General features: G+C 45.5%; 1 protein-coding gene across 1 annotated transcript in view; it reads right to left on the reverse strand.

The window, feature by feature from the left end:
• crip2 (cysteine-rich protein 2) overlaps positions 1 to 7,001 on the reverse strand; it is a 74,143-nt gene extending 67,142 nt beyond the window's left edge. Inside the window, exon 1 of the mRNA XM_041214831.1 lies at positions 6,848 to 7,001. Coding sequence (XP_041070765.1) covers positions 6,848 to 6,890 — 43 coding nt within the window. The 5' untranslated portion in view covers positions 6,891 to 7,001. The remainder of the gene's footprint in view (positions 1 to 6,847) is intronic.
• Between the last annotated feature and the right edge of the window lie 5,400 nt (positions 7,002 to 12,401).

The raw sequence follows: 12,401 nt of genomic DNA on the forward strand, positions 1-12,401 counted from the left end.
TTTATCCCATCCCAGCAGGGATCGGTATTAGTAAGTGCATGTTTATTGAGCAATGTTTTCATCCTTCAGGTGGTTTGCATTTTGTAAACTAGGCAACAACAAAAAAAAAGTGAAGAGCAGGCAATAGGAGCAGCCAATCAAGCCTGTTTTGACAATTAACTAAGAATTGTTTTTAACAGGCCAGCTCGCCTATGGAGCTACCCAATTTGGGAACAATAGTGTAACAAAGGAAAATGTCACAAGCAGAGTGTAACACTTACAGAAAATGCATGTTATACACATATTTTGTATACTGCATTGGCAGCCTTTCGTATCATGAGACAATGGTTTGTGCTTTGATGGTCAACTCAGTGTTAAATCTTGCCTGCTGTTACTCAGGAGCTCCACTCTGGTATGGCAATCTCTCTACATTTGCTGCAGAGAAGGCAGTGGACAGAGAAGTTGGAGGATTTCCTGGCCTTTGTTTTCTCTGGACCCTTTTCTTAGCCAGAAGAGCTTTGTTTTACCTAGCCTCTAATTTCCCTTCAGCCTGTCAGTCTCCAGAGGTCACAGCTGTTGGCAACTGCCCCCAGTTGTCAGTGTCAATGTCTGCCATTTTCATGGCCAGAATTTTACATCTTGTGGGTGGGCATGCACCTGACCCGAATGGACGTGAAATAGTAAAAGATGATCTCGGGCGAGCGTCCCGGCACCATCGCACATGCATGCAATCTTCAGGTTGGCGCGTGGGTGTCGGAGCTGTGCCCACCAATTAAAAGGCCACTTAAGGCCATTAAAAAGGCAACTGATCCCCTGTGCAATTTTGCACTCATCGCACAGGCAAAACGGGCAGTGGGCAGCCCACTTTTAATGAAACCTTATCCAAGGGCAGGATAAAAAGGGTCTGCAGCATTGCCATTGAGAGTAGTGAGGAGTTTAGGAGATAGTTTGCTGCTGGTTGCTTATTTGAACTTGACAGCTTGATCTCTGTTCTGAGCTTCAGTCTTAGCACTTCTAAGCTTCGTTTCAAGTCTCACCGGGGTCCTTGGCGACACCAGAGGATTTTGATTGTGTGGACCCTTCTAGGCATCAGACAGCCTTCTGTTACCCTGGTAATAGGGATTGTGCTCTCCACTGGTGGTACCTCCTCTGAGGAGGAAGAAAGGGGCAGAAGGGAGACGAAGCCAGGTGTCCTTATGAAGCTTCCAGTGATGCAACCTGTGAGAGGAGAGACACAAGCACAAGGCCAACAGGAAGTCCAAGGAGGAAGGGGCCACAGAAGAAGCCACTATCCTGCTGCCAGGGTTCACAGGCAGCGATGCAACTACACATGTCCGAGGTGCAATGCTGAAGGAGGTTCTGTCTCTCCAGGGAGACCGTCATCTCCATTTGTCAGATGTTTGGACCTCCAACTGTGTGGGTGGACACCCCATGCCAGTGGCTCTGAAGCTCACAGTGGTTCTCAACTTCTATATCTCCGATACTTTCCATGGGTGAGTGGGGGATCTTTGTGGAGTGTCCCAATCAGCTGTCCACAGTTGCACCAAGCTGGTGATTGATGCTCTGTTCAGTCGGGTAATGACTGTTATTCATTTCCATACAGATGAGGCCAGCCAGGCTGAGCAAGCCAGAGGGTTTGCAGCAATTTCTGGGTTTCCCCCGCGTCCAGGGTGCGATTGACTGCACACATGTGGCCATCAAGGCGCCAGCAGGTCATGCGGGTCCCTTCGTCAACAGGAAGAACTTCCACTTGATGAACGTCTCGATAGTGTGTGACCACAAGATGCAGATTCTGCAATTCTGTGCAAGGTACCCTGGCAGCTCCCATGACCCTTACATCCTCAGACAGTCCCAGGTGCTGAGGCTCTTCAGTTCTCCGGCTTGACTGGATAGATGGCTACTGGGTGACAAGGGCGATCTGTTGAAAAGGTGGCTTATGATGCCTCTCCACCACCCAAGAACAGAGGCAGAGCAGCGTTATAATAGGAGTCATGCCTCCACAAGGGTGGTGAGAGACAGGACCATAGATCTTCTGAATATGGTCCAGGCATCAGAAGCATTCAGGGGGTGCAGTACAATACCTCCCAGAGCAGCTGTGACTGATAGTGGTTGCATACTGTGCTCTCCACAATCTGGCTCTGACAAGGGGGGACCCACTGGAGGAGAAGGATCTTGAGGTAGCTCCACAGGCCACAGGTGATGAATCCGGTGGTGATTCAGAAGAGGAGCCGGGTGAGGAGCATGGCGAGGATGTAAAGGCAGACCTCTGGATCCTTCAGGGAGGCAGGGACACCAGGTGCATCTTGATTCAATGCTCTTTCAGCAAGGCTGCCAAAGATCTGCTTCCATCTCATGCCACAGCTGCTGCTTCCATCCCAGATGTTTGAAATGACCCTTTCATTTGAACCCAAGTCCTTTCATTGCCTGTGCAATAAAGTTGATTCACTCACATCCTAAAACAAGTCAAGCGCACTCAGGTCATTAAGACAAAAGTAAAAACTATATATCATGTTGACACATCAAATGAACATAACAATACATGGTCTCAGTAGTCAAATCAGTGAACATTATAAATAAAACATGGCAGGACCGAAGATCACCTGTGAACAGTCTCTCTTGTGCTCATGATGCCTTAAACTTACATTTGCAAGTGCTGCATCTTATTGCCCCACCCCCTCGCTGGCACCGGTGTTGAGGCAGCCTGCTGACTCTGCTGTCCTGTTGGCCTTGATGACCTTGGCAGTCCTCTGGTCAGTGGAGCCGGTGCTGGCCCCGCCTGGGAGGGTGTGGCCAGTGCCATGGCTGGCCTCTCCCTAGTCATCAGAGCCTCATCAGATGCCACAGTCACTGGCAGAGGGGCAGAGGAGCTTCTGCCATCATCCAGGACACCCTGGGAGGAGCCCGCAGAGATGACAAGCAGCTCGTGTGCCAACGTGAGGTCGCTTTGGACCTTTCTGCTCACCACTGATGGACAGGTACCTAGCTAGGATACTGGGTGCCTCATCCATCTCCCACACTGACACTAACCGCCTGAGGTTATTGTGTATGTGAGGGCTTACAGGTCCGAGCACAACCCCAGGAACCCCTCATTCTGTCCCTGGAGTTGCCTCTCCATGAGAGTCACTGCTCTCTCAATGGAGGAGGCAGTGCGCTCGGCGATGAGGGTCATCGCAGGCTCATGCTCCGCATGGAATCCTCCACAACAGAGACCAAGGCACGCAGACCCTCATGAATCTCCACCAGATCCTCCTGCACATCCTGCTGGACATCCAGCATCTGCCACCTAATGGACTAATTTAAGGTCTGTCTAAGTTCTTTCATTGGTGTTTGGCTTCTCTTCTCCTGGAATGACAGAGGGGCATTGATTTGTCCATTCTCTATCTGCAGCACGATTGCAGCCTGGCAAACTACCCTCCGGGACACCTTGCAGGACACATCCATGTAGTGGCCTTTGACTCACAAGGCACTCAGGCCAAGCAGCCAGGGCTCACCCCCTTGGCCGGCGCTGGTGTCAGTGACAGTCGGCACTCGGACTTTAACACCCGGAGCTCCATGGGAGACAGCCAGCCCTTAACACTTCTCCGCACTGATCCATGCCAACTTGGTACTCACCCTTGCTGAGTGCAGCAGATTGTTGAACCTTTTGCTGCACTGTGCCCATGTGCGCCGCACAACGTCACGGCTGCTGACCTTGGCTGCCATCTCCTCCCAGGCTTTTTTGGTCAAGTGCGGTGGCCTCCTCCTGCTACCCCTGGGTACTAGAGTGTCCTGCCTGATACTGACCCACTCCACAAGGACCATGAGGCACTCATCTGAGAAACAAGGGCCCACCCAACTTGCCCTGCTGCCTGACGTCTCCAGTTGCTGGTGAGGCCATTGTTCGAATGAAATGGTTTCCTGGACATACAGATTCTCCCCTTGCAACCTTCAGAGAGCTGCCTCTGCCAGTTTTAAAGCGCCCACTGGGTCACCATTGGACCTGGCACCTGACAGGCTCCCGCCCGGCCCTTCCCAACCATTGAGAAGATGCGTTTCAGGCTGGGTGGACCTTAGCTGACCATCCAGCGTGAAATCGCATTTGCAACACAACCGCGACCAGAAGCAGATTCCAAATCCATTTCCACTCCCAGCAATTTGGCACACATGCCAGGTGTGAAATTCAGGCCCATGATGGGCCAGTTTCTGTGCTGTATAACTCTATATCTCACTTGCAGGGGTCCAGGTAGTGAAGGTATGGACACCCAGGAGTTTGTGACCCAGTGGCCCATTATCCATATGCAAGCCCTTTGTGTATACAGCCATCATCCATCCAATGAACATGCTGCCAAGCCAATGCAGATGGTATTGGTTTAATAATGACTGTATACTGATGGAATTAGCATGCTCCAGGCCCTCCAAGTTGGTGACTTTGTCCTGTCAAGAGATGCCGAGGATATGACTGAGACAACGAAGGTGGAAACTGTTCAGCCTTTTCTCCTGGCTAGCAAATGTTGTCCAGGTCTCACAATGATACAGGAGTGTACTGAGGGCATAAGCTTGGCAGATTCACAGTTTGGTGTTCTCAGTCAGGTTGCTGTTGTTCCACACGCTCTTAAATCAGCTTGGACGTAACAGCTGAGGCTTTTGCAATGCGAGTGTTGACTTCAGCATCAAGTGACAGATTGCTGGTGATTTTGGAGGCTGGATATGTGAAACAATCAACAACCTCCAGCATCATATTGTCAATGCTGATTGATGATGGTATTTTGTATGTTCAAATAGCACAGTATGTTCACACACACAGATTCTGTATATGTACATGGTGCAAAAAGTATATTCATAAACAGAAAATCTACCTTTAGGTGAATGACAGTTGCTATTAAGGCACCGATGAAATAAGATTGCTGATGCAGCCTCAGAACAGACTCCCTAGTTAGCAGCATATATCAGTGCTGATAGGAAGTTCTGCAGAGTGTACAAAATTGCATACAAATTTATTTTAGGTGTCACCATGCAGGTAATTGCTGTCAATGCTTTGTTCCTTCCCACACTTCTCAATCCACTTAATTAATGGCAAAGTCAGAATGGCTGGAGTTTGCAATCCAGCCTGAAAGACTGTCGTGTCAGGGAAAAGTGAGGGCCAATGCTTCTGGAGAGTGTGGAAGAAGGGACAGGACGGGCAGGCTGTGTTCAGTTTTTCCTGCATTTTTTTTCTTTTTCAATTAGTTATCCCATTCCCTTTTGAAAGTTATTATTGAATCTGCTTCTGGGCAGCACATTACAGATCACAACAACTCCTCGCACCAAAAGAGATTCTTACTGAATCCTTTTTTTTTGCCAATTACATGCAAGTTACACTCATAGTAAATTCAACTCACGGTCCTGGGCTGTAGCTCAAACCAAATATTCATGTCCAATATACCCGCCCCCCCCCCATATATATTCTTAAGAAACTAAGAGGCCCTGTTAGGTGCAGCAATCACCCATCCCCAAACCTTAGCAGAAAATAAGGTTATAGACTTAAATCAGAATCTGTATTATAATTGTTCAATTTTCTGAAAAATGGTTACTTTCTGAGACAGATGAAACCCACCTGCCCAGAAATATGTTTATGTACATGGTTTGCAGGAGTGGTGGTGTGGGGGCAAATCTACCACAAATAATCTCAGATAAATTCCTCCTTTAGCTAACAGGAAGTTTGCATTTTTTTAAAAAACACATGATTGTTGTGATTTGGAATGCACTGTCTAAAAGGGCGGTGGAAACGGATTGAAAAATAAATTCAAAATAGAATTGGATAGATGGTGAAAAAGGGAAGTAACAGTTACAGGGCAATGGCGCAAGAGGAGGGGAGTGGGACTAATTGAATAGCTCCTTCAAACAGCCGACACGTGTACAATGGGCCGAATGGCCTCTTCCTGTGCCATAAGATTCTAAGCAATTATCATGGTAATTATGAAAAATCTGTGCTTAACAATCGGAAATCGTATGTTTGCACACCACAATTTCATCAGTGGATCGTTAATTACAGAGAAAAATTGGGGCACTCTCCCATTATTTCATCAAGAGGATTGAATTCCCATCAAATCTCATAATTACATTAGGAGCAAGAACGGGCTAGGGGAACACGCACTGATTTCATTGGGAGTTTCCCAGACTAGTAACACTGACTGCTGATGTCCCTCAATAAATATAGACCACCTTATTAAAGCTTGCAAACAATCACAACCTCGCCCTACTCCCAGCCACTGATAGTGCTGATCATCCTCCCCCGCTGTGACTTGAGGGTCACTCCCCAGAGGAGGTTCTATTGTCGGGATAAGACCCATCCCACCCCTACGCCGGTAATTTAATGAATGACTTTTTTTCCCCATCCAGGTGAAAAGAACTAGGTGTCTGTTTCAGCTGCTCCCTGACACCATTCAAGAAAGCAGTTACAAACCTCAATTACAAAGGCGATTGTGTAAATTTACGTGAGGATACACTTGAGGATATCAGCCATCCCCAATACACACACACACACACAGGCCAACAGCCACAAAAGACAGTAGCAAAAACACTTGCAGGTTTAGATTTTTTGAGCATCTCTTTCAATTAAATGGGAATCAAGGCGCATACTACCGCCCATCGTATTTTAATATTGAACCCAGCCTGTTTCCCAGCGCATCGCTCAGTGACTGCGTCCTTCTATCTGAATAAGTCAGTATTAAAAGGATTCTTTCTGAAATGATCGTTTGATAAACGTCTCTCTCACTAAAACTGCATTAAACGAAGCAAATGTGAACGCTACTGGGAGCTATCATCCCAAGACCCTACATCACCAGAGACCACTCTGTATTCTTCAATATAAAGAGTCCTTGCAATTGGGAAGTAAATTAATCTTTCTTACCGAAGTAGACGGTTTTGTCGCATTTCGGACATTTGGATGCCATGGTCAGTGATCCTGATGCCTTCGCTGCTTTCCCTCTTCCTGTCTCACTGAATGATCCGCGCCCTCTGCTTTCAGCGATCTCCAGATACCAAACTCCCACCTCCTTCGCCCTCAGTGGCTCCCTGTAGCTACCGTGCCCTTGATCCTCACTCTGTTTGGCTGCTTACTTCTGTCAATCACTGCAAACTCCCCACCCACAGCCTCCCAGTTGTATTCAGACTGAGGAAAAAAATGGTCCATTTTGGGAGGCGCTGGATTAAAGCGGCAGATATCACCAGAGCGGAGATGTTTACATATCCAGGGCTAAATGCCCTGGGTGGTGATGACAGGCAGTGGAGTAAGATGGACTGATCTGGCATCTCACGCCAGACTATGCAAAGAGGTAGAAATAATTTGCATAACTCTAGCGCCTGTCACATTCTCTGGACATTCCAAATGGCTTCAACAGCCAATGAAGCACGATTGGATTGAGTCACTGTTTTAATGCAGAAAATGGAGCAGCCATTTTTTGCACAGCAAGCTCCCACATCAGCAAAGTGATAATGACCAGATAATCAGATTTAGTGTCCTGATGTGGACTGAGGGATAAATATTAGGTCGAACACCCTTGCTCTTTTTTGAATAGCGGTGTGGGAACATTTACTTCTGGTTATTGGTTTTATTTAATTAAATAAATCTGGAATAAAAGATTAGTCTAAGTAATGATGACCATGAAATGACCAGGCTGTCTTAAAGCCCATCTGATTCACTAATGTCCTTTTGGAAAGGAGATTTGCTGGCCTTAGCCCGTTTGGACTATGTGTGACTCCAGACCCACAGCAATGTGATTGACTCTTAACTGCCCTCTGAAATGGCCCAGCAAGCCACTCAGTTTTATGAAACTGCTGTAAAAAAAGCCTATTAAGAATAAAACTGGATGGGCCACAAGGCATTGTTCAAGGCATCAAATACAACAAAGGCACACCTAGCCCAGTCACCCCTGTAAAGTTCTCCACAGTAATACCTTGGCATCTTGTGACAAAATTGTGAGAACTATCCCTCAGACTAGTCAAGTAACAATAGCACAAAGTCCACCTCAAAGGATTACTGCTAGACAGAATACTTACCCAACTCAGGATGTTTGGTAAGTGAGGGAATTGAGTGCAGGAAAGGAGGAGGCGCTGCTCTGGTCTTTTGCAGAACAAGGAGTGATCCGAAAGAGGAAAGAGACAGTGAGACCTAACAGTTGAAGTCCAGAGGCATTAACTAGGTGAGCAGGCAGGTGAATTTTAAGGGTTTTTTTTTCCTCTAAACTGGGGCAGTAGCTTAAGTGAGTACCAGGGAAATATTAGTACTGTATTAAATTTAGATCTTAACTAGTTAAACTACTTGTTATAACTACAAATAATCGGTGAATGACTTTTCTTAGCTTGAAACCCTAATCAATTAAAATGGAGACAGCAGGGGTAAGCAATGTGTTGTAAATGTAGCATGTGGGGGCTAATGGACTCCAGTGTGATCCACAGCAACCACATCTGCAGTAAGTATCCACAGCTTGACGAACTTCAGCTTAGAGTTGTTGAGCTGGAGGCTGAGCTTCAGATACTGTGACGCATCAGGATGAGGGAAAGTTAACTGGACACTCGGTTCTCGGAGGCAGCCTTAGGCTAGGTATTTCAAATTTAGTTCATGGTCAGGGACAGGAGGGTGTGACTATGAGTGAAATGGGTATGTGGGTCCAGAAGGTAGCACTGAAGAAGCCGCAGCCCTTGCACTTGTCCAACAGCTTTAAAGTTCTTGCAGCTTGTGAGAATGAGAGAGGGACTGCAGGGCTGATGAGCAAACTAACCATGGCACCATAATGTAGGGAGCCATTCAAGTGGGGGGAGCAAAAAGGAACATAGTAGTAGTAACAGACAGTATAGTTAGAATGTTAGAAACTGTTCTCTGCAGCCTACAGTCTGTGTCCCAAAGGCTGCGTCGTCTCCCAGTGCCAGGGTTAAGGACACCTCCTCAGGGCTAGAGAGAAACATGGAGTTGGAGGGGAAGCATCCAGTTGTTGTGGTCCAATGACATAAGTAGGACTAGGAAAAGAGGTTCTGCTGAGGGAGCATAGCAGCTAGGGGCTAAATTAAAAAGGAGAAGCACAAAGGTGGATCATTGTAACCTCTGCATTACTATCTGAGTCATGAGCAAAGTAGCATGATTTAAATAAAATTAGAGTTGAATGCATGGCTCAAAGATTGGTGTGGGAGAAATGGGTTTCGATTCATGAAGCACTGGCACCAATACTGGAGAAGAGAAAGCTGTATCCTTGGGACAGCCTTCACTTGAACTCCCCGGGACCAGTGTCCTGGAGAATTTTATAACTGGAGTTGTAGTGTGTGTGTGTGAGTGCGATCTAACATGACAGGTGATTTAGAAGGTTAACAAAAGAAAAACAACATTGCAGGGTTGCAATATGGCAAATGACAAGAAAGGACAGAGCATAGAAACATAAGAGATCACCAGCATTTTCAGGTCAGAATTGGGAAAAATGGTGAAAATACAGAATTAAAGGCTGTTTATGTGAATGCAGACAGCATTTGAAACCAGATGAATGAATTGATAGCATATCTTGAAATGAGTGGAAAAATGATAGCCATTAGAGACATAGGGCAGGATTTTCCCCCCATCGGGGCGGGGGGGGAGGGTGGGGGGAAGTTGAAGTGTGGGCGCACCTCTGATCAGCCACCATTTTATGTGGGCGGACCAGTTAAGACCCGTCCAGCGTGACGTCCACACGGAAGCACTGTGCGCTCTCTGTGCAGGTGGGGGCGAATCCCTAAACCCGGGAGTGTGCTCTTTCGTGCATGCGTGAGCTAAGTGTATGAGCATGTGAGGTTAAGTGCTGCCTCAGGGTGATCGGCTGTACAATAAAAAATATTAAAAATAGAAAAAAATATCCCTGACATGTCCCCTCATGTGACACTTTAATTAAATTTTTTAAAACTTACATGAAACCTCATCCCACCCATGGATGAGGCTTCATGCTTTTTCTGAAGCTGATTTTGCTGCACCCCCGCCTACCTGAAAATTTAATTGGGGGGGATGACATCAGGAGCTCCCCCCGACATCACCACGTGTCATTTTATGTGTCGGCGAGCGGGCTCCGCCCCCCCCACTTACCGACGGGAAAATCCTGCCCATAGGTTCAAGGTGACCAAAGCTGCCAAAGCTGGGAACAGAATATTTAAGGATACTTGACATTCTGAAGATATAAAAGAAAGGAAAAAGAGGTGGGTAACTCTATTAATTAAGGGTGAGATCAGCACAAAAGTGAGAAATGGTCTTGGCTCAGAGGACCAAGAGTTAGAATCAGAATGGGTGGAGATAAGAACTAGCAAGGGAATGAAGTCACTTGTGGGTGTAGTTTATAGGCCCCCTAACAGTAGCTATACTGTAGGAGAGAGTATAAATCAAGAAATAATGAGGGCTTATAAGAAAGGTATTGCAATAATCAAGGATAATTTTAATCTTCATATAGATTGGACAACTCAAATTGGCAAAGATAGCTGTGAGGATGAGTTCATAGAATGTGTTCAGGGCAATTTCTTAGAATAATACCTTCTGGAACCCAACAGGGAACCAGTTATTTTAGACCTGGTAATGTGAAATTAGTCAGGATTAATTAATTATCTCATAGTAAAATATCCACTGGGCAAGAGTGATCATAAGAACATAAGAGCAGAAGGAGGCTATTTGACCCCTTGAGTCTGTTCCACCAGTCAATAAGATCATGGCTGATCTGCTTGTGTTTCAAATTCCACATTCCCATCTACCCTTGATAACCTTTTATTATTCCTTTACCTAACAAAATTCTATCCACCTTCACCTTAAAAACATGCAATGACCTGCCTCTACTGCATTCTGGTTAGAGAGTTCCAAAGTTGCACAACTGTCTGAGAGAAAAAAAATTCTCCACATCTCTGTCCTAAAAGGGTAACCCTTAATTTTAAAACAGTGCTCCCTAGTTCTGGACTCACCCACAAGAAGAAACATCCTTTCCATGTCCACCTTGTCAAGACTATTCAGGATCTTATATACTTAATCAAATCACCCCTCACTCTTCTAAACTCCTGTGGAAACAAGCCCAGTCTGTTCAATCTTTCCTCATAAGACAACCTGCTCATTCCAGGTATCAATCTAGTAAACCACCTCTGAACCACCTCCAATGAATTTACATCCTTCCTTAAATAAGGAGACCAAAACTGCATAGAGCATTTGAAATGCGGTTTCACCAATGCCCTGTATACCTGAAGCATAACATCCTTACTTTTATGTTCAATTCCTTTCATAATAAAGGATAGCATTCCATTAGTCTTCTTAATTACTTGTAGTACCTGTATACTAACTTCCTGCGATTCTAGAACACCTAGAAACCTCTGCACCTCGGAATTCTGCAGTCATTCTCCATTTAAGTAATGCTCTACTTTTTTATTCTTCCTGCCAAAGTGAATAACTTCACACTTTCCCAAATTGCACTCCATTTGCCAGCTCTTTGCCCACTCACTCAACTTATCTATATCCATCTGCAAATTCCTTATGTCCTCTTCACAACATACTTTCCTACCTCCCTTTGTGTCATCTGCAAATTTAGCTATCATGCCATCGCTCCTCTCATCTAAGTCATTGATGTAAATTGTAAAAAGTTGAGGCCCCAGCACAGACACCTGCGGGACTCCACTTGTCACATCCCGCCAATAAGAAAAAGACCCATTCGTGCATACTCACTGCTTTCTGCCAGCCAGCTAGCCAGCCACCCAATCTTCTATCCAGGCTAATATGTTACCCCCTACACCATGAGCTTTTATTTTCTTCAATAACCTTTGCTATAACTCTTTATCAAATGCCTTCTGGAAATCCAAGTACAGTATGTCTACCTTTATCCACAGAGCATGTTACTCCTTCAAAAAACTTCAATAAATTGGTTAAACATGATTTTCCTTTTACAAAACCATGCTGAATCTTCCCAATTACCTTGAGTTTTTCTAAGTGCCCAGCTATAACTTCCTTAGTGATCGATTCTAATAACTTCCCCAGGACACACATCAAGCTAAATGGCCTATAGTTTCTTGTTTTCTGCCTCCCTCCCTTCTTGAATAGAGGAGTTATATTTGCTACTTTCCAGTCTGATAGAACCTTTCCAGAATTTAGCAAATTTTGGAAAATTAACACTAGCACATCTATTACCTCATTAGCTACCTCTTTTAAGACCCTAGGATGTAGTCCATCGAAACCTGGAGACTTGTTAGCCCACAGCTCCATCAGTTTCCCAGTACCGCTTTCCTAGTGATTGTGATTTCACAAAGTTCCTCTCTCCCCTTCACCTCCTGATTTACAGCTATTACTGGAATGTTTTTTGTATTCTCTATAGTGAACACAGAAAAAAAATATTTGTTTATTTCATCCGCCATTTCCTTATTATCTACTAATAACTCCCCACTATCACTCTCTAGAGGACCAACTTTCACTTTACCTACTCTTTTGCTTT

The sequence above is a fragment of the Carcharodon carcharias genome, chromosome 20, assembly GCF_017639515.1.
Source record: "Carcharodon carcharias isolate sCarCar2 chromosome 20, sCarCar2.pri, whole genome shotgun sequence".
Lineage (NCBI taxonomy): Eukaryota > Metazoa > Chordata > Chondrichthyes > Lamniformes > Lamnidae > Carcharodon > Carcharodon carcharias.